Source organism: Calonectris borealis, chromosome 3 (genome assembly GCF_964195595.1).
Source record: "Calonectris borealis chromosome 3, bCalBor7.hap1.2, whole genome shotgun sequence".
Taxonomy (NCBI): domain Eukaryota; kingdom Metazoa; phylum Chordata; class Aves; order Procellariiformes; family Procellariidae; genus Calonectris; species Calonectris borealis.
In genome coordinates, this window is record NC_134314.1 from 112,207,856 (window position 1) to 112,231,587 (window position 23,732).

A 23,732-nucleotide genomic window follows, 5' to 3' on the forward strand; every position below is an offset into this window, starting at 1 on the left:
ACTGCATTCCTTAAAATACTACTACTACTAATAATAAATAAGCACCTAGTGTTCTTGACCTTGCAGAAAAGGTTGAAAACATGACCAATAGGCACCAATATCAGAAGGACATAAAATGAATCCACATTTTCTGCTAATTTTATGCCAACATAACAAACCTTAGATATCTGCTTTTGGCATGAGCTCTGTTTTCTAAATTTATTTTAAATAACACAGTTGAAATTCGAATTAGCTTCTACCGAACTGCTCTGGAACAGCAACAGAAAGTAGAACAAATACATAATCCTGTGTCTTATGAAGAAAAAAAAGAAAAAAAAAAAAAAGGAAAAAAGGCATTAAACAACTTATCCTGTCTAGGTCTATTACTTGTATATGATTTCTTACAATTGCATTTCTGTCATTACTTAAAAAGCTTAATTTTGTAATCAAAGAGAAGGTAAGTAAATGGTTCTAAGATTTAAAATTTTCATTCAAAAAAAGTGAACGGGGCAGTAATGCAACACTGAAGAAACTTCTTTGGCTTGCTATTTTCATTTAACACTAAGATTAGTAACTAAAAATTAAAGAGCTGCATGTTGGCCAGGTGATCCTCTGGATTACCTACCTCTAATGCTAGAAACATTTTTTTTTGTTATGATGCAACAAAAAAGTATTATGTGGCAGGTTCACAATCAAAATTAGAAATTTCTTAAAAGCTCAAAATGCACATGCACGGAAGCTCTGAATAACATTTCTATTATGCACTCAGTACATGCTGCACTAGAAATATCTTGGAAATTAGAAAAAATATAATGAAACAAATTCATTGACACTGTCTTCATCAAAAGAATATTTTTAATTGTCAAGAATCTATCAGATTTAATACCAGCCATTAAAGGACTCTTCAGTCGCAACCCATACTTATTTATTTTCTGTCACTTGGAGGATGTGAGGTGAGGAAAAAGTGACCAAAATGTTCTGCATGAAGAGTGATGCAAGTTTTCTCCATTCTCACTTATGCCATCACAAATATCCTCTTAATTGTGTGATAGCCAATAGAAACCAAACCCAACAACTTAGCTCTCTATCTAATTTTAGAGCCTTAAAATACTTACAGCAGGAATTCATTATGAGCAGGAAATAAAATGGGGAGTTGCAGCTGGCTTTTAAAAGGTTACTTATTCTTAAACCATTAAAAAGCCTTTTAAAAAACATCTTTCACGTATGTACTAATGCTTCCAACGTGTTAATTTTTGGTTAAAATTAGTAAATCTTCTGGAAGTTTTATAACAAGTGATTTATATAGAGAATCATTATGTTGCCTATGTTTTCCTGGGGGTGTTAATAAATCAAGCAAATATGATACAGAATCCAAATTTAAAATATGTCAGGTGGCTAGAATTGGTAATAAAAAATGCATAAGCCTTTTTTTACAGCTAGGGAAATACACACTACAATGTACAAGAAAATGTTTCACTTAATTGCTCTGTCTTTTCCATCACTACAGTGCTCTATCATCATGTCCCTTGTCCACATCTCCAGACATATTCAATTGTGCTAAGGAGATATAATAAATTCAGTGGTATTAAGGGATTTAGAAAAGGTTTTGGCCTTTGGAAATGTACAGTGGGTTCTAGGAAGTGTGAATATGCCATGTTTCATGTTAAGAGCTGGTATACAGTGACATTTTTCTTTTAATATGTCCCTAATGTTGTGCAACTGTTGCAGTGCTCTCCAAGTTCCTTGCCTCCTGCACTTCTAAACAATTCTAGAAACAACAGTTAGGAATTATTTTCATTTATTTTAACAAGATATAAAGTAAATCTCCATCCTGAATTTTGATTGAAAATGTTTCGGCCAGCTTCCAAAAGGAAGTCATTGCTATACGGATCCTGAATCTAGCAACAACAAGCAACAGCAATCAGGACTATAATGACCGTAAAATAAATAGGACCATTTTGTCATCAATATATAGAAGACGTGTTTTCACCAAGACTGGCTAGAAATCAATTTCTTTCACAAATATTAAGTAAAAAAGAAAGAAAGTTTTGCAAATGATCTCCTTCCTGATGTACAGTAACAAAAATTTTACATTTTTAGAAACACAGAATGAAACAAAGATTCAGTCACCAAGGTGAGTCAAAAGCTGACATTAAAGTCCTCAAGCTATAGCGTGGGAGTCTGGACCAGGTGGGGAAAGGAGTTGAATCCAGGTTTCTCCCAGTCCCACTGAAGTCAGCACCAATTGCTTAGTGGTGCCGAGGAATGAGTCCTTTTGCCTTAGCTTGTACATTCTACCCCAATCCTAAAAATTTTATGTGTATCAGTTTCCATTGAGAAATGAGACTGGAAAAACGTCATTTTCTAACTTATACAGCACCACTACCTAGATCAGATCATTGATCTTTCTCCTTCTGCACCCAATTCCTGGCGGTGAGCAGAAACATGTGGACAGTTACTAAATGGGTAGCCTTGATTTGCATCTACAAGGGTTAGGTTTGGTGTTTTTAAACCTACGTTAGATCAAAATAACACAAATTTGAAAACCCATAAAGTTTTTCCTGAGATAAGTGCACGTGCTTAAGGTGGAGGAAAAAACCAAATATTAGCATCCCACCTTGAACATTTATAAAAAAAGCCAGCCGAGCAGTAGCAGAAAAGCCCACTAACTTCCTAAAAATCAGCCTTAAGAGTCAAAGCACTGCTATTACCTCCCCAACAGGACCAAAAGGATGAGTACCAGTTTCTCCCTTGATACCATAATTTAGCATCGCTCAGAACCAGTCAGGCCAACAGGGAAGCACAGCAGAGCAGGATGGAGGGAAGGTTCCACCACCTTCACCTCCCGAAGTGCTTCCATGAATATACTTTGCTTTCTCTACACCCTCCAACTCACCACAGGCAAGTCATTTGCTTGTGATTAGGAACTCTCTTGCAAGCTAACACTTAAAAAACAATTAAAAAAACACCTCCAAGTCAGTAAGCTTTCTAAAGCATAAGCTTACACGTGAAAAATTCAGATGCAGAAATCAATCCTGTCTATAACTTCAAAAAATACTAACAATGCAAGGAATGTTTCTGACAATCACTGTATGATTTGTATGTGCGTGGGAGAACACGATTCACGCAAGACCATTTCCCTGTCTCGATTTTTAATGTTACTGTACATTATAGGAAAAACGCAGCATGAATCTCTCAAATATTTTCAGAGAGAAAAGGAAGGACTATAGGGAACCAATTAGGTTTGCCACCAAACCGAAAGTGTTTGTGACTGGTGCCTCTGAGGGTTAAAAGTAATAAATTTGTCATGCGCTAGTATTCCTGATATTACACCTGTGTCAGGGGATAGTGAAGATTAATATCATAATTAGAAATGCTGAACAACATCTCCATTACAAGACAGATAAAGTGACAATCCTGACACAGTCACAGCAACGATTTTATTCATCGTTTTTCTTCCATACATTATCAGCCTGGATGACTTCTATATTTTGGGGCGATGAAGCAAATCCATGACCTACCTTTGCGAATGCAGAAATGCAAAATAGCTTGTGAAGCTGCCTGACACAACTTGGGGAGAAGGGGGTTAGAAAGTAGGATTAAAGGATAGGCTGACACAAGCAGGGGTGGTTTACCTTCCCTGGCACAGAGGCAAACGCATGCTCATTCTCTACTGCACATGGCTCACAGCAGAAAAAGAGCAATGCTACCGATTCACATCTAAGCAGACCACCATCAGCTGTCCCTGCAACGCGATAACCCAAAACACAAGCCGGTTTAGTCCAAACTAAGTTCCTGCAGATGCAGCATGGCTGGTGCTCAGGGCAATACCCTGCCTTTGCCCCAGAGGAAACCCCAGAATGCAGTCTACTGACAAAGACATGTACAGAGTTTCAAGATTTAGTCCCAGAGAACAACGCCAAAAAGATAAAACCTCTTACATGCTTAAAGTAAGCTCTTATGATATAAGCCCGAAGTTGTGACAACTGTTAATAGCTGAAGGAGATTTTTTTCATCAACATTCTGTTAAAATCATTAGAAAGCTTCATCACAAATAGTCACTAATGTTAAGAAACCAGAGTCTATCTTAGAAATGAAACAGGAAAGCTTATCTTCCATGATTTGGGAGTGATTATTATCTGTTAGATAATCTGCATGCACTGCTGTAACAAGAAAACTTAAAAAAAATTTCACACAGCTGTGCAGCTACATCTGCAGCCAGTGAACTGGCCAAATAGCTCAAAAACCTAAAAAATAAATCCACCCCAATTGCACATTATTCTTGCAATATAATCAAATGAATTTTGCTCAGTAATCTATTTAGCCCATTTGGGTTATTTTGGATTTACACCAGGACGGTTCAAATTACCTCACTACTCCCACACAGCAACCAAACACTTGCTAACATTTGAGAGGTGGGCGAGGAGGCAAAGTTAGTTACATCACCACCACCTTTCCCACAAGCTGAAGAGGAGGCACATGCCAACAGTCGGTGAAGAACACACCAACAGGCCTTTGCTCGGCCGGAGAGCAATTCTCAGACGTACGGATTCAAAATTCTTTCCTGCATAGAGCGGCAAAGCGGCTGGCTAGTGTTAAACACGAGGGGATGTTGATATGGCAAAGGAAGAGCAGGTTCGACCTTGTGCTGCTGCACACACTCTTAAGAGTTTGCTGATGACACTAAGACCAGTGGATTTTAAAAGAAAATGCTTAGCAGCAGCTTACTCTCTCCCTTTTCTGTGTCTTTAGGAATGAAAACAGAGAACCTCACTGTGCTTACGTCTAAGCATTCATCTTAAATCATTCCTGGATCTAAGCCTTCCAGTTAAAAACTGCAGCATAAATGGGAGCGTACAGTTTAAGAAGACCTCGCTACACCCATCACTCATTAGCAACAGCAAGTACATCTAGGCTAACTTTAGCAAAAACATACAGCAGAAGTCTCCATGGCATTCCCATTACCGATAGGAATGCAGTCTGATCTTGAAAGCATAAATTGGCAGGGCCTGCCTACGTAACCTGCTCCACTGCTAACCATCAAACATAGCTGGAAATTTTTTACCAATGCCTGATAGCATTGTTGCAAATTAAACCAACTATTTCTTACCTTATCCTGACAGACAGGCAAAACAAATTAGCCACAGCCCTGCTTATAACAACCTATATGTATTAAAAGACAGTTTTCACATCCAGTCACTCCCTGTCTTCTTTATAAACAAAACAGAGCTCGTTCTTCCATTTTCTTCTCAGGAGCTCCATGTTAATTAAACTAGAGTATATTGCTGTTTTTTTTAGCAGCTGCCTAATTTGCTTACCTTCTTTTCAAAGCCGAGCACTCAAAACTGGACTTACTTCTTCAGCAAAGGTCCCAGCAGTACTAAGTGAACAATTAATTTCTTTGCCTCCTCTGCCACCCCACATGTTGTCAATACATCCCAGACCAATGCCTGTCTGTCTCTGCAGAAAATTGCAATCAGCTGTAACTTCCCAATCTTTTCTGTAGAACTGCTTCTTGGCCACAATTATTCCTCATTTTATAGCTGTGCATTTGATTTTTCCATCTTAGGGACAGAACTCGGTGCTTTCCTTTGTAGAAATTCATCTTCCTGATTTCAGACTATTTCTCCACTTTATCAAGCTCATTTTGAATTTTAATCAGTTCTCCACAGTGCTTGCAACCCCTGTCTCCCCTCCTCCCACACTAGCACAGCTTGGTGTCATCTTGTACCACACTACAGCTGTGACAAGGAGACGTGCCGGTGGTTTTTTTTGAGTTTGAATATGCAGTGAAAAGCAAGAAAGAAGAAAAGAAAATCAATGCCTTAAGAATGTCAGTTTAAGTAGCCAGCAAAATATTAAAAAAGTAGATTAGGAATAGAAACCCAGAAATCTTAGTATCTTCCAAAGGAGCATATCAGCTGAGCATAAAGCTGTGACAAGTTTTTAGCTCTGGGGAAGACACTGTCCATTAATTTAGCCCTTGGCAGAACCTATCTTTAACTATATAACTACATTAATAAGGAATAGGACATATAACCAAGGGAGTTTCTGCGTTTATTTATGGACCAGGTAACATGAGGTGAATAACATAATTCTTGCAGCACTTTTAGTCTTGTTCCCGTCTTTATTATATGCTTCTGGGAAACAAATACCCAGATCATATAGCCAAGGTTTCATTATCTACTCTGTATTATCCTGTGATTTTTTAGAATATATTAAGTGCACAGCCATCTTATTTTAGCCTCAGAGTATATACTCAGGTGTTTTTCAAGACAAGCAATTAGAGGATTGGAAAATCTCACAAAATGCTCCTATGAATTGTTCCGTGGAGAGCAAATCTAGAAGCACCAAACAACCGCAGCATCCCATGGCACTATTACAGCCAAGAGTTATTGCTCACTGTGCAAAGTGACTTGCAGACGTGTACACAAAATTTTGCAATTAAAAAAAAAAATCCCCAAACTTGAAGCCACCTCCAAAAAACAGCATAGTTGCTACCCTACAAGCAACCTGTACATGCAGATATATGCTACCTGTTAAAACCCAACCCTTTTCAGATCAAGGGCTGACAATTTTACATTAAAACATGCCTTATGTTAGCTTTATTAGGAATTTCATAGTACTTCCACTAAAAAGTCAAAACCCCTCTTGCTTTGAACACAAGCAGTTTTTCTGCTCTTTTCTGTTTGCTGAATAGCAAATCAAAACACTACAGAAACTTGGGATATCAGGCAAGGCTCTCTGGGAAGGAAATAAAACAAAACCAACTTGTCAAATGGGACTCCCTGCTGCTGCATACCATGTGGTGCTCCAGTGAGCTGCATCTGTTCAGCTATTAAACATAGTGGTGAATATGATACCGACAGCAGTGACATTATCAAATATGCTGAGTGGTTATTAAGGTTCTATAGCATAATCTTTTCACTTTTTATTTTAATTGGTGGAAGTTACTGTAAAGTAGCTTCACGTATGATAATGCTCTTCGTGTTTGTCCCTAAATGAGAAGGTACTGCTACATAATCCACAGCGAGTCTTAAAAACCCCATCTGCTATGCAAGGGAAAGGCTGAGTACTCTTGCTCCAGGAATTCTCTGTTGTTCCCTGGAATTCAGGGTCAGGAACAAAAAAACCTGTATGGGGAACAACAAGGCTTCAGGACATCAACGGGGTTTCACAGTGATCAGGAGGAATACTGTCTGTAGCGTTCAGTGTGTAGGCAGTAAGTCGCAAGTCCACCAAGGGTGAGGGCTGAACAGAAAATCACAAGCGATTCCAGCCCCAAAATGGAGCATGATGACATCCGTTGAGGATGTAATGCTTCAAGCCCATCCTTCAATCCAGAGGCCTGGGATGAAGAGGGATACCTGACCCAACAGCAGAACACGCAGAGGGAGGACTTCCCAGTCCTGATGAGCGGCTTTTCCTAGACCACAGAGAATGTGTAATGCTGCAGTGGCAAGCATGACTTACATCTCCCTGAGGGGATATCTGGGCTTACATTTGGTCCTTGACTGAACATAGATCATCACCTGCAAATTCTAGCGCAAGAAGTTAAAGCCACGTTAGTAGTTCCATGCTGATGCACTGAAGGCTTCAGGATAATTTCACACAGAACTGGCAAAACTGGAGGACCTGTGTCTTTCCTTTGTTCCTTGGCATCCTTTATTCAATATAAGCTAGGTAATTATCGAAAGCCAAAAAATGCACAAGTCAGTTCCTTCAGCTAATCCACCCTCTGGAGCATCAGAATGCTTCCGTGTAAATGAGCTTTCATGAACAGAGAGATATTTAAGCCTCTCCAAAAACTTAACAGGAAAACTCACCTGTTGTTAGTGGGATTGTTACATTAAGCATAAATCACCAGAACATTGACAATATCCGTTCATTAAATCCTTATCCTGTCTGTTATTGTTGCAGAAATTCTTGGGACCAGCAAAAAACCAAAAAGAGCCTTAAGAGCAGCAGCACCCCACTGTCGAACGGGAAGAATCACTATGAGATTGATAAGGAAGGAAAATATTATACACCTATGGTTGATGCTGGGAGAGAAAAGAAAAGGCTGCTCAGTGACACGCCATCAGTGGAGATGCACTGATGTCAAGCATGTCATGCTCAGGTAAGAGAGAAAATGATTAGACAGCACAGGCACGTTACTGAAACACAGATGAAGATATAATGGTTAACCTGGGTTTCGGGAAATCCAGATAAATTCCCTGCTCTGGCTCTATGTCCCGCACGGCCCTGATGCAATGAGTTAGTGTCAGAGATTGTAGAAGTTAAATAGCTAAATTGGATGAAAGTAGGAACCAGGGCCAGTGTGTTCAGTTCTACCGTCCGGTACACCAGATGAAATTCGCTGATTTTTCTATAGGCACTCCTCACTGACATAGTGGTGTAAGTGAAAAGTGAGAAAGGCTCAAGATGATAAAACAATCTGGAAGGAAAAAAAGCAAACTAGCATTGAATATTAAAACAAGTTTCTAGTTTGGTGATGACACTGAGGCATCACAGAGCAAAACCTGAATTAAATAAGTGGTCTAATTAACAAATTATGAGTTACAATTAAGGTAGTATCTCACAAAAACAGAATAGTATTAAGACGAGCTTTCCTTATTAGCAGAAAGTGATTAACTATAATAGCAATGTTTACTTAAACAAATGACTGAAGCAAAGCAGCAGGCTCTGGAAAATTGCCTCTGCACCTTTCACCTTCCAGCAGGAGTTTTCTGGCCTGATGTAGATCCTGCTCATAATTTCTCATATTTCTGCAGTTTCTTCAGACGAGTTAATAGTGGAAGTGGTGGGATGAGAATTATTTGGAGTTAGGATCAGAATCCATTCAGGCCGCCAGCAGCACTCTTCCCCTAGCCTTGTTCTGCATCAACAGGCTAATCTCTCTGACTGGTATTAAAAATTATATTGTTCATACTGCATGTTCACTGAAAAACTGCTACACTGGTACTTTGTGCTGCAGTGCAGACTATATCCTTATCTTCACTTAGAGCTCATAAATTTAAAAGACAGGGAGTTAATGGGCCAGATCTTGGGTTCTGGCTTATATTCATAAGAAACAAACCTTGATCTGTCCTGTGCAAACCTGGTCCTCTTTCAATGGGTCATAGCAATCTGAGAGTCACTCTCTCTTATTCAAGCTGCCATCAGGAGCTGAAAGCATAGTCTAGGATACTCTGAAAGTAATACCATTGCTCATGTCTGTCCTTTTTTTTTCCAAACCACACATTGTCAGCCCAAAGTGCCTACAACCTGCCTACACCCTGCACTGTCATGGCTTCTAACGCACTGGGTAACATGCCTTCCACTTGGTTTTGAGCCAGGCATGCCTAGCAGGGAGGAGGGAGTGCAAATCTTTTTGTGCTTCTCTAAAATTAGACGAGAACTAGGCAGGAATAAGCTAGGAAATATTATCAGGACTGACTCTGTTATATCACTAGATATAACAAACAGTATATGCTCAATAAAATATACAATAGATACAATAAGTAGAGAAGTACCCATGTAGGATAGGTGGACAAAAGTGGCTAGCTCTTGGAAGTGACCCACAGTCATCCAGAGCTCTCATTCTCCAAATAATCACAATCATTTCCTATGATTCAGTATCCTTCCTTTGAGTGATCAGCCAGGTTTCAGTGAACACCTCAACTGTTCTGCTATTGCAAATAGTCAAGTATTCTTTAAATCTTAATAAGGTTGCTAAAATGTCTGCTAAATTTTTCATCAGCTCTTTTTATACATGGCAATGTTCTGGAAGAGTTGGTGCCAAGTTATTAAAATATCTGTAACCTTCATATGCAAGGATGTTGGCTAGTAACCAGTGCAGGGAATTTTGGATTAAAAGGACGTGATTAGACTGGGATGGATCTAAAACATCAATGGGAGAATATAAGGTTAACTAGGAAAAGTGCTGCCACGGAGGAAAGATGGACTATTTATTTATCTGTACATTAGAAACTAATTCTTCTGTCCTCCTTTCTGAAGCCAGAAATTTGGTATTTATAGGTAAAAAACCTAATCACAAAAGGATATGTCTCCTAATTTTGACGACATGCTTATTTGCTTTGTTCTTGCTGCTTTTGTTCTTTAATTAAACAGAACTAATCAATGGTCATCAAGAAGGTCTTCCATGTGAGTACACCATACAGTCACCATCTGAAGTGACTCCTCTGTTCCTTTAGCTATATGGTACGCCTCAGCCTGTAGGAAAGAAAAGGTCTGTAATCACCGACACCCCTGGAGGTTGCCACCTGCTTTCACTGGGATTCAGTGGGACTGCCAAGTATGCACAGCACATGAATTTGTGTTTGAGGGCACGGCAGAAAAACAATGTAGGGAACGAGTGAAAGGGAAGAGAAAGAAAGAATCCTGGAAAATAAGACTGGACGTAATCCATACAGTACTTCAGAGCTTTAAAAGTAACAATGTGGAAAATAAGAGCTGCTTTATGAAGAGGTCATGAGCCTCTTCAAGTTTATTTTAATTAAATATGCTTGCTCTTTTGCTTGCCTCTCCAAATTGGTCCACTTCAGTTCTTAAAAATGCACAGTTTTTGTTATTAGTATAACATGACTCAGCCCAACCCCCTTCTATTCTTAATCTTTTTAGCATTTTTTTAAAGTTTAGCAAGGCCCCAGGAAAATTAAGTTCCATGTTTATGTTCTCTCCTCGTGCTGGATCAAAAGTCCCATTTGTGTACAGTTTGCAACAGTAAAGTCAAAGGAAGACTTGCCATCAAATTCAATGACAAAGTTTTGGATCTTAAGCAGTTCAGCCAACAGAGGGATTCAATTTACTGTGTAATCTTGAGGTATGCGAGATCAGAAGGGATCTTAGAGTCCACGATCGGGTCTGCAAGATCATTTCATACAACGCCATGGCCACATGAGGTCCTTCCATATTGCTACCAGATGATCCTAATATATGTGGGGCCACCAGAAGTGTTTTAAATATCTACTCACCCTCAGCCAGGCTCTACATCTTTGCTAGAAGAAAGCACTTCAGGAGATTCATCAGTGTTGAGGGCTGGAGCATTTTGCAACTGACACATGGTATTTTAGCTGAGAACTTGGGTCCTACTGGTTGTGCAATTTTCTCTCGCCAAGGGGCTGGCAGGTGGTGACCCCGTCATACAGCATGCTTTCTGGGAATGAAGCTTTTATCCTCCCAAAAGCACAAAAGGAGCAGGATGCATAAAGGAGTTATTAGCTGGGTAGAGGAAGAAGTGAGAACTTCTATTTATCCCAAAACAGAGAAAGAAGATGAAAGGAGTTGCTTCCCTCAAGCACATTTCTAGGCTGGGGAACCAGGACATCACAGCTGGGAGATCAGACCTGCCATGCTGGTATAATGGACCTTCCGTGCCAGCATCAGGATTTCTCCTTGCCGCGCTCCATGATGGCAGTCGTAGCCAAACTATTTAATTATATCAACTGTCCAAATTCCATTCATATTTTTCATACAGTAAGGTATCGGTCTCTTCTGTGCCAGAATTAGCACATTTCCATAACCTTCTCTCAGCAATTTGGCCTGTTTATGGCAAGAACAGGCCACTGTTGCTCAGTGTGCAATAACAGACTGTGCAGAGTATTCAAGATGAGGCACTAACAAACAGCTTATATCATAAAATCCCTTTCCAGAGTTTTTTAATCTATGTCTCTGCTAATACAAAAGAATAACTTAATTGCATGTTTTCAAGGCATGGCTTGACCATTTCAGTGATTTATTTATTTTCTTTCCTACAAACTTAGATCTTTAACCTGATCAGTGAGGTAAATGATTGCTGCATTTAGCACAAATTCCCTAGATTAATTCATTGCTCCCATTCTAATTAACTTAATGTTTGTGTACATTGAATTGCATTCTCACCTGCCTGTCTAGTCCCATAAATGATTCTTTTTTGATTGCACTGCTTTTCATTATTCAAACCCATAAGCAAGTCTGGAAATCCTTCCTTCATAGTAATTTTTCTTCAGTTTAAAGATTAACACATAGTCTGGTTGCTGAGTTTTTTGTCCCTAAAGAGAAGAACAATCACTGCCCACAACAGTTAAACTTCCTATAGCATTTTCCATACACATATATTAACGAGGAAAAAAAATCACAGATAAAGATCATGTATGTAAGTATAATGAGGAAATATCAAATATTAGTAGAATTCTGGATTAGATAACATCACCCTTAAGAAATTTTCTTGTGCCTCAAGGTAGCACAATATTAAATATCACAACTCTGATAAACATAATGATCCAAAGTCTTTCCAGGGCTCCAGAGTGATCCCTGATGCCCGCTTATCTGATAAGATGATGGCCTGATTTTCAGACGTGCTGACTGTATTCAGCTTCCATTGACTTTAGCCACTGATGTGCATGCTCAGCAATTCTAAAATATCAGATTTCTGAAACCTAGTTTTGCTTTTTTTTTAGCCTTCTTGGATGTGAATAATTTGATTTTAAATTCATTACTGTTTCATGCATATACAAGCCACCAGTGACCTTACCAAATCTTTGCATTGCACAGATAACGCATATAATAATAAGGAATTCCGTATTTGAAAGATGATTATTAGAAGAAACATTATTCTGGGAATATTTTTTTTTAAAGATTATTAAACTCTTCATGGGAAAATTAATTAGCTCCAATACAAACCACTGAAATCAAAGGTATTTTTACCATCAGTCTCACTGAAAGTACATCCAACTCTCTAGGCATTGATCCAAATACAACTAAGTCAATAGGAATCTTTCAATCGACTTTCCATTAGGCATTAAGCCCGAGACATGTGAAGTATTCAAAAGAGAATAACAAATTCATTTATCTTAAGAGTCTACAATTTTTTCTCTGGTACGCTCAAACACAGAAGTCTGATCCTCAGTTGAGTTTTACTATTTCTGTTCACTTGAGGGAAGGTCATTATACTTGCATAAATTAAAATTATCCATATATTATGTATATATACAATAGAATCTAACAGAGTCAGCTATTAAAAGCCTGGTGCAGAAGAATACTGCATATGTATAACTAAGAGACAGAGGGATGGGAGCAGGCAATAATAGTCCTTTTAAGTTTGCCAAAAGTTCCAAAGAATGAGTAGGAAAAAAGCTGAGAGAGGAGTTTTGCAGAATTTTCCATTAACTTAAAGCTGAAAATCAAACCCCCTTGATATCAATATTTTTTTTTACACAAAAGTCAACATTTCATTTGGAGATATTAAATATTTCCCTAGTTTATAAAAATGAAATATATCATATACAAAAACTGAATAAATAGCTGAGAAAATGGGGAAGCATTAACTTCCTTTTAAACCAAGAGAATTTTTGAACCAAAGCTGACAAAAACTCACAAAAGCTTTCACTTGATTTTTATCCACATCTTCCTCATGGAAAAAGTTTCAAATGAAAAATGCCTTTCTCACAATATGTATTTTAGTAGATGTAGTATATAAATAGTTGGGACAACAAGCACAGACTGAAATTATTCATGATCCAAAACCCAATTTTCTGTAAGCCATACAATATTTCCTCTCCTATGACTGTTCGCCTCAGTCATTAATTGTAACTCTGAAGGCTTCACAAACATGTTTTGAAAATCTAAGTACAATACTGATTAATCTACCATGCCAGTAATGCTGCATCTTCAGAGTATTTCAGGTTAATTGGGTTATACCTTGCATATATTGATAATATCTGTCCTTAATCATACCATACTTTTTCAGGTAACATATTACCAAACCTTTTAAAATAGTTTTCCATGCTTTCCTATCACAGTATTAACCTTATTGGTTTACATTTTCCCTATAATATTTTTTCCTAATAACATTAAAGAAAATGAAATAAAAAATATCTACCACGATCTACCCTGTGTTTAATTTCATATTTTTGTATGTTTACTATATCTTAGGTAGGATTGTCACTCTTCTCTCGCTGGAATTACAGGGTGTTTTTCCCCAGCTTTCCCCAGAAGAGGGTTAGGACAACGTTCAAAATGCTGCCACATCTGCCTTATTCCTTATTTTAAACCTTAGGATGTTTGTTATCAGAACAATCTTCACCACTTCACCTACTTCAGCTGATCCATATCTGTAACTGAGCTTTATTAGTAATTCCTCGCCCTGAGAGGGGTGAGATAGTGGAAGTGAGCCCAGTTTAGCTTAACTAGCCAGCGCCCGCAGGCCGGGTGTCTTTTCTGGAATGCCAAAGCTGTAAGATCTGAAATGCTCTGCTGGCCTTATCCCCCATAAAAACTTCTTGTTCTCAATATCAAAACCAGCTGTAACCATAAAAACACACTGGTTTTGCGCTCCCAAAATACATTGATTTTAAAACAAATGACACAAACAAGGAGGACGCAGAAACTCCTTCCATCAGGCATACAAAGTGTTAAATTTTGTTATAGTTTAAAGTCTTTCATTTTAACAATGAAAGATGAAAACATGGCATAATTTATACTTAAAACAATTTTTAAAAATGGTTTAAGTCTACTGATGGAAATCTATCCTTCTTGTCTTCATTAGCAGAGCAAATACTACCTGTGCCACCCAGGAGAATGCCAGTTTCCTGTGCTACCAACAGTGCCAGAAAGAGCAACTGAACAGGATTTCTTAGTCCTCTGAGGCAATATCTTCGCCTAACTTCACTTTGTCCTTCACCATAGAAAAGCTGGAAACTTGAGGCAGCAATAACACAGTGCCTGTGGAAGATGACCTCTCTCTCTCTCCCCCCCCCCCCCCCTCCTTTTCTGTCTAATGACTTGGGAGAAGAGGATGGGAAGAGAAGAAGAGCAGAGATAGAAACAGGAATCACTGACAGAATTACCTAAGGGCTTTAGAAGTCAATGAAAAAGCCAAGCACAGAAGTGCACATGGTGATTAACCGAACACTGCGTGAATAAGCTGCCGCCTTTTTCCATTTGGCATGGAGATGGATGCAGACCATGCCAAAAAAGGGGAAAAAAAGGAGGATTATAGCAATTCTCAGAGCTATCTGTCCTTCTTTTATCTGTCAACAGGAGAAGAAAGTGGCAGTACACTTTTAGGCATGATATCTATTTCCTCTTGAACTAGATCTCCCAGCAGAGACTGCACAGGAGACCACTTCCATAACAGAAGTCAAGTGATTGCTATGAAAACTAATTGCTGCATCTCTGGATGACTAAATCATATTAACATCCCTTTCTTGAAGCACAGGGATGCATGTTTATCATAGATACAACCAGTCCTTTATATCTAGGCTGCTACAGTACAGGTGGAGTTTTATAATAATCTATCTTGGACTTTTAAATATTTGCACTGGAACTGTTAAGCATCTGGTAGCAATGCCGATTACACATTTTTTTAAATGCTTCTCATATTAACAATGGTTATTTGGGGAGGTTAAATGATTACTTTAAATAAATGTGTTCCTAACCTAACACTAAAGCTGTGATTCAGATGATCAAGTAGCAATTTTCCAAATCAGAATTTGTTATGAGCTTGATTTCATTATTAGGTTTACATCACCTTTAAGTAAACACAATAATAAAGAGGGCAAGCACACCTTGAAGTACCATAATCAAACTCATAATTTCCTCTTCCATTTCTAGAATGAAGAAGGTTAGGAGCAAGCTACCTCATAGCTCTGTTCTGAAACATCCCAAACAAGCACCCTCCTCAACATGCTAGTGAGGACTATGATCTAAAATTTTTTAACTCAAACCAATAGTTCCAAACTTTCTTTGCCACCATTCTGCTGAAAATACACTTAAAGCCTATCCTTACGCATCTGTCTCAAATTTTGTCACTGAGGAGGATCTGAGTGATTAATGACCTCCTAGGTAAAACGAAAACTCAGTAACAACCAATTTCTATCATACTGTAAAACTGAATCCCAGCATAATTAAATCACAACTATATCCTTGTTATAATGTTATAGTGTTATAACACAGGTAAGTTATCCATGCACAGTACATCTCAATGTACACAGGCATTTATTGCTCATGCATATTCATTATACAAACAGGTGAGTGGGTGCATGCAAAAGAACATGCAGAATTAGACTCTTCCCTCCTTCCAGTTTTTCCTCCTTCCACTATTCACAGCTTTTGCATGTTTCTGGTTATTTAGTAGATGAGACATTCTTAGTGGCATCTCAACATCGGTGCAAGAAGGAAGTTTTGAATGACACAACCCTTCTACTACTTTTATTACAGATAGTTTAATGCAGCAGCTGCCAATATTGAAAAACTTTGATCCAATAAACTATTTTTCAAATATAACATATATATAGGCCACTCCGTTTCTATGTTCTTCTTCATTTTTATAACCGTGATGTTTCACAATATCTTGCTGAGCTAAAATAGATCTCAGGTAAAATTCTCCGAAGTGCCTACCGTTCCACTGACTTTAATAAGATATATGTTCTTTGGTACCATAAGTGCTTTTGAAAATACTGCCTTTCAAATTTCTTTTGAATACTATCCTTATTTGAAATAGATTCCGGGAAATTATACCCCAGCAGTTTTCCAAGCTTTATCTAACATTGACGACCCTTAAAAAAATCCTTGCCAGATGTCTTAGAATCCTAAGGTCAATCCCTTAGTGTCTCCACTGTAGAGAAAGACTACATTGAAGCAGCTCTCAGAAGGTCAGACCTTGTTCCAGTGACATTTCTGCACAGTTACCACAGATTTTGCTCTGAAGTAGAGCAGGGCTTCAGGGAGGTTCCCGAAGTCTGTGGCAAAGACAATAGGAGGATGCCACGATCACCTCATAGAGCATGATGATAAAAGGTCTTTTGCTGCTTCACAAAAATTTCAAAAGACCAGTAAAGTATAATTTATGATTTTCCCCATCCCTATTAAGCTGGGATAGTGTTTCTGACCGTAGAAGACTCTCAATTATTCTTTTATTTTTACCAGCTGTTGCTACAGCACGGGTATAAGAAATTTATTTGGGAAAAAAAAACACAAAACACTTAATGAGCAGGCAATAATTTTTGATCTCCAACTCATAATTAATGAACCCAATGTTTGTTTTAAAATGGAAAAACCAAGGCTAGACAGAAGATTGCAGGAATATTATGTTTTTTATAGACTTCAGATATAGTAAAACTACAAGAAAAACATTCCTTAATATGCTAATGAAAAAGAAAACACTGTAAGAAGAAAGTAACACTGTTGACCAGTGGGTGGATCTGGTCTCAGATTGCAAAGAAACAGGCAAGTGATGACTAGGCACCTGATGTTAGACGTGGCTTTGGAAAGCAAATTTTTAAATTCTCTTCAGCAACACAATACTTGCCTTGAAAAATGTAGACTTTCAGTTTTTCTGGCACCTGGGAGAAGTTGCTTTGTTCACATTTTTAAATTAAGATTGTACAATACCAGCCAGCCGTTTTGTCCGTGCGTTTCAATGTAAGAAAAGGGTGTAGACAACCTCTGAATGTTATTTAAGGCCTTTTTCTTTGTTTATTTACTCAAGCCAGTAAATAAAAAAAAATCACCTTGGTCCACAATGCAAGAGTGCCTTTACAGAAATAAGGAGCCTGGGAAGATTGAATACCGTAATTCCCTCTAATTTTGAAAATGATCACTGCTGAATGTTTTCTGAGGGTAAAAGTGTAATTGGTTATAGATCAATAAGTAATTTCATTCAAAAGGAACTCTTCTGTTCCTGAAAGTAGAGAGATTCTTAAATCAAAATCAAACTAATACATTAACAAAGTTGAGACTAATCTAAACAACAAAATTTTATACTGCCCTAGTTATGTTTATCTCAACTGATCATTTATTTATGTTGCCATAAAAATCCAGATGCTTTCAATTTTGATTGCTAGTTATTTGCTTTAAGGCAGCTGAAATTACTTTTTTAGACTTCCTAGCTTGACAATCTTGCTTTCTGCTTAAGATTTATCATCACAAAGGAACGGCGAAATCAGAGGATAAATTCTAGTATTAACAATAAGCACAGTCAATTGTGATACACTGAAGATTCCAGATTAAATCCTCCAGGATTAATGTATCTTCCCCTGACATTGCTAAATCCTGTTTTATGTAATTAGATTGCATTAAACTGCTATATCTGTACAGGTATCACCGTATGATTTTTAATTGAAAAGCCATATAAAGTAACACTGTATAAAGTAAAAGGCATTTTGAGAATGTCTGAGACGCTGTACAGTATTGTATGCTATAAGCCATTATCATTTAGTTCACTATTGACCCTAAAAGGTTCATTAACAAACTACTGTATTTACATTAAAATAAAATTAATTAAAACCACACAAATATAAGAACAATCAAGACAAGAAGAAATATCTTGCATTTGTTAATAATACTTACGATATGCAGCTCTAGATAATCTCCGAGCCCAGTAGAACTGTCCACTCGTACCAACACAGCTTCTTTTTGAACAGTACTAAACCCTATTGCCAGTCTGTCCGCACGAGTGCTTGGCCGATCATTAGGAGGCCACGTGTAAGTGATTTGTCCACCACCTTTGCTAAAGATATATGTTGTTCCCGCTGTAAAACAGAAATAAAGATAATTAGCTCACTTGCACCAATGCAAACCCACATGGAAATCATATGCTCTACAAAAATCAAGATGTTCTCATATAGCAAATGGATTCATAGAAACAAACAAGACTATATTTCAACATGAAGGGGTCTTTATCTCTGAAAATTTTGCAGCAAGCGGAATATTAGTGCTTTTTATATAGCGCAATCAACACAGAATATAACATAATTGCATATGCAGCGACTTAAAATACCATAGCTCTGATTCAGAAATGCATATCTATTCAAGATAGATATGAGTTCTTAAGCATATGCTTGGAGAACACGTTTCTGTGATGTGTGGAACAGGGATGAGTTGAACCAAATGCTTTCCCAAACTGGGCCTACGTGGAGAAGAAATCAAGTAATTTCAGTTATCTCATGACTGACAAAAAATGCAGCTCCTTATTTACACAGTGAAAATGATACGCATTATATGGTACGTCATTGTGCCCAGCGAAGCAAAACGATTAACAAATACATTCAAATAAAACTTTTACGGATCTGAGGTTTATCAGCTTGTGACAGATGGGGATAACAAATGGAAACATACTTTACTTGTCATGTCAGGACAAAAAGATATCAATCTGTCATCTAAGTAAGCAATGGCTTATTTGCATAATGCTCAATGTATAACTCTTAAGAGTAGAAATCTTTGCACGTTATATTCAGTGTGCACTTACAAAATCTATAATCTGTTTTAAACAAGTGTTGTAATCTAAAACAACTTAGCACTCAGGTACTTAACTTCATCACCAGCATATTTCCTCTGAACTAAGACAGCAGCATATCCAGATATCTTCCATTTAAAACTTGTATCCTAACAACAGCATATAGCAGGCAAATTGTGCATGCACTTGATCTTTCATTTGTAAAGTCACTACAAGCTGTCCACTTCTTTTCTATGAAGATGGGTCAAAGCTTAGGGAGATATGTCAGTGCATTGTAAATACACTAGTCTAGTTTTACTAGCTGTTGTAAGCTGGCTCACTGTGTGGCTACTCTCCATCTTATTAAATGTAATTCAGTTTATTCCACCCAATACTCTCACTACATACCTCCCATGTCCACGTAAGGAAATAGTGCATAACAACATAATTGTCATTTTCTTACTTTCTTTCAAGATTGACCAAAAATGCTGTGAGCAAAAGGATCTAAAATCCCTTGAATACGTAGACTTTTAAAGCCGAAAACAAGAAGGGCTGTATAGTTACATCACTCCTTCAACTTCCAGATGTCTCAAAATCTTACTGTACTGCTGAGCGAGACTGCTTTGTGTAAGTCTCAAAGCAAAAAGGTCACCTGGTCTTTTTGAAAACATATCCTATATTTATTTCTAATATCATTTTTCCTTTATGGAATTACATACCTACTCATTAGTTTTTTCCAGTACCATCAATCTGTAATATTTTATGCACTGTGCATAGCACGTAAAAAAACTGTAAAGCTCATTTTATATCAACACATTTGCAGGATTGCACCATGCTTCAAACAGATCTCTTGGCTTTTCTCTTGATGGCAAAATACCAACCTGCATGTGTTTTAGGAAAACTTGTCAACTCTCTTTAGCAAAGACAAACACAGTAACAGATCTGATATCTAAGGTTTCACTTACACTCCAAGTGAAATCAGGGTTTATCATCATTGTAAAGAGTTGTGCAAGAGTAGTGAAGATAGGGGCTGTGCCTTATAAAAGTTTGGTAATGGACATGGGGAAATGGTGCCTGGTTTAGGAATGTCTGTGATAAAAACCTCATCTCCTGCTCTCCCACCCTTGCTTTCCTCATATGCGGTGCTCTGAAAGGCACAGTAATCTGTTGCATGCTATTCAGTAATGATGGTTGAATCTCCAGTTCTAGTACATCCCAAAACAAAGATACATGAGACAGTTAATATCAGTCCTGATGGTCCCTAAGTTCTCCCCTTTGCTGCTAGTGTTGACTTCAAATCTTGAGCCAATTGAGGAGTGACAGAGTTTGGACCTTCATACAGCATATGTCACATAGGTGTCTGTAGTGAAAGGATTTATTCTGTGTTGATGAAAAACTAAGGGCTTGATTCAAAGCTCATTAAAAACAGTGACAGCCTTTCTGTTGACTTCATAAAATATGGTGTCAGGTCATGAATGAGGTTCTTATAAGTAACAAAAACGAGAAAGAAAAAGAGAGAAAGAAAAAACAACTCCTTACACCTCAATGTCACAGATGAAACTGTTAGAATAGTACATAAGATTTAAGTGGGAGTGCATGATTCTCCTTTTTTTGGTTGTAACAGATGTGTTTACCCAATATAGAAGACAAAGAAAAAGCCTGCCAAGCAATGGTGGAGTCATACTGAATACAACGACCCAGAAGTAAGTCTCCAGATCTGAACAATGAGAGACTCTGTTGTTCTTATTCAGAGTGAATCTTTGTCGCAGTTTTTTGCTAAATGCTGCCCTTCAAATAAACCAATGAAGAGCAATTTGTTCCATACTGCTGCCGCATTGAAGCCAAGGTCAATGTCAGTAGGGCTAGATAAATCTGGCTGTAAATCTTAAACTACGTAGAATCAACATCAAAGTTAAAAAACTTATCTTTTATCCATGATAACATGTGGCTTATGGTTTTTTATGGCAAAGCTTTCCCTTCTTTGTAACTGTCCATTTTGTAGCTCTTCAAACTAACTGCGTGTCTGGTAACAGGTTAATTAATCCGTGCTGATGAATACAGATCTGCCTCTGTCTAAGCTGTACAGGGAGTCACGTTCTTTGAATTTCCTGTATTAATTATGGAAAAAATGGGTCGGAAGCCATTTGAGAATAGGTCCTCTAGTGTTTATATTTCAAGGAAGACAAATATAATAATGTAAAATGTATTACTCCGGGATTGATCTCAGTTTATAGCCTGACCTCCTATTAACTATTAAAAGCTAGAAACTGAGAAGTTGTTCAAAACCACCCTGCTTACTATCAATTTTGGATCTGTTAAGAAACAACAGAGGAAGCCTAATTCACTTGCTCCATAAAGGCTTTTATGCTCTCTGACAAACCTTATAACGTCTCTGCCGTTCTTTCAGAACACTGTCACTAAAAACCAGTCATCTTCCTTTTCTCTTTTAGCTTATGGCACTGTGTTGTTTGGGGTTTATCATCTCAAGAGAATTGAAAGCAGCAGAATTAGAATGTGAAGAATAGCAATGCCATCAGCACAGTACTTGTAAGTAGGCAAGTTTGTGACATGCCAGTTATATCCCTCAGCCGCAGAATTTACTGCGTAATTCTTTATGCGTCCATGCATCTACACAATGTTTAGGAAAAATGTCCATACAGCTCTTTGAAATTCTTAACCGTGAAAGCATGGTTCCTATTGTAACAAATTGCCAGTGGTCAAGATAGAGTAATGTTTTTTAATGGCCTGGGTCTCTCAAGTCCTACTTGTTTGCAAAATTCATCTTTATGAAATAGTGCATTCATTTCAGCACAGCCTGGCAGCAACTCAAGGACATCTGCTTACCTATACAGTATTAAGCAGATAAATATTTTGTTTAGTACCCATTTACTGTATCTATTACTGTGTATGACTGCAAAGCTTTTCAGTATTTATTGCTCTGAAGCCACATCTGATGTAGTTTAATAGTTTGCTCAAATCAACAACAAATCAACAGCTTTCTACCTTCCTCATGTTCATCCCAATTTTGTGTTTAAGGTATATTGCACTGAAGGGTAATGTACATAATTCCATTTTTCCCATATAACGTTAGTAACAATGTTTATTTTCAACATTCACATCAGGTTTCAGATTCCGATAAGTGAAAGCAGTGCTTTGATTGAGCTCTGGACCCCAATGAACTATAATTCCATCACACTCCATAGCTGGAAAACCAAAGACTGAAACCTGTAAACTAGCTGCCCTTTCATTAATAGTAAAGCAATTTTTAAGTATTATAAAAAATATGATGGGTAAGCGTTGCTGGTTATAATGAGAAATTACCCAATAATGTAATTTTCTTCCTGCTGTATGTTATCAGTACTGTACTTCATTCTTGGGCTAGAATGTGAACCCTCTTATTCCCACTGGTAAGTAATTACTTGCATTGATAAACCTGCTGAATCCAGTGAGACTATTTGGGCAGGCTGCTATTAATTACCAAGAGTGAAGAATTTACAATATGAATCTATCTCTATATATATACATTTGCACAAATATCTATATGGTGGTATTAATCACACTTGCTATGTTCAGGGAAGCATATATATCTCCATTAATAATTCTTTTTACATTTTCACCTATGTATTTTCATCCTGCCCAAGCTGAAGTTCCAGAAAAATACACAAAATTTCCATATGTAGATTTGTACAGATTTTCTAAGGTAAATAAAGAAAGAAATGCTTCAAGCCTGAAACATGAGAAGCCGGGGAAAAAAGGGGAGTGTTTCGAAATAATCAGTTTGGTGGATTAAAAAACAACTCTTCCGTGTGTTTCTTCTTAGACTGTGACGTGTTATTAATTATTTACACAGAACAGAGAATATATGCCACAGGGTTGAGGTGAGAAAGGAATGGCCATTAGGGTTAACCATGGGAAGAAGATGGGAAGAGCTGCTGGAAGAACTATTTCAAACAAAAGATCAGATTCAACTGAACACTTCCTGAAGGCATCCTGGAACACTCTCTCCCACTAATCCGGGCAGGAGCCTGAATATGGATTTTAACTGCTTTGCTGCAACAAGGACATCAAGCTTCTCTAAGTACAGTCTATTTAACAGCAGAAGAAGTGTATTGGAAGGGGAAGGAGAAGGTTTTCAAATGGATCGTTGCCTGTAGCTCTCCAAAAAGCTTGAGCCATAGGGGTAAGAATGGAGAAATGTCTCATTTTCTGGCCAGGTTCCTCTTAGACTCATGGATAATAGGGTCTAGGAGTGTATTTATGATGTTCCTTTGACCAGCTTGGCAAACCTTAAAGGGTCATAGGTTTCCTGGAAATTGAGCACCACTCAAAACAATTTCTAGTTAGGTCCTTAAACCAATCTGACTGCATGGTCGAACTATGACTGTCACTAGCAGTCTTATCATGCCGGTACATTTGTCAACTGTAAGATCACAAACTGCATAGCATAATTCCTTAGTAATTCCATTAACTCATTCATTGATCTTCCATTCTACCAGAGTAACTGTAAGAAGACTCACTGACCAAACCAGCATTAACAAAGACCGTTGCTGAGTTTTGT

At 37.8% G+C, this 23,732-nt stretch overlaps 1 protein-coding gene across 10 annotated transcripts in view; it reads right to left on the bottom strand.

The window, feature by feature from the left end:
• The window catches only part of NRXN1 (neurexin 1), a 728,802-nt gene that overhangs the window by 201,689 nt on the left and 503,381 nt on the right, over positions 1–23,732 (bottom strand). For all 10 annotated transcript variants that reach the window (XM_075147347.1, XM_075147346.1, XM_075147345.1 and 7 more), the window contains one exon: positions 18,310–18,491. In XM_075147347.1, the coding sequence (XP_075003448.1) occupies positions 18,310–18,491 (182 nt within the window). The remainder of the gene's footprint in view (positions 1–18,309; positions 18,492–23,732) is intronic.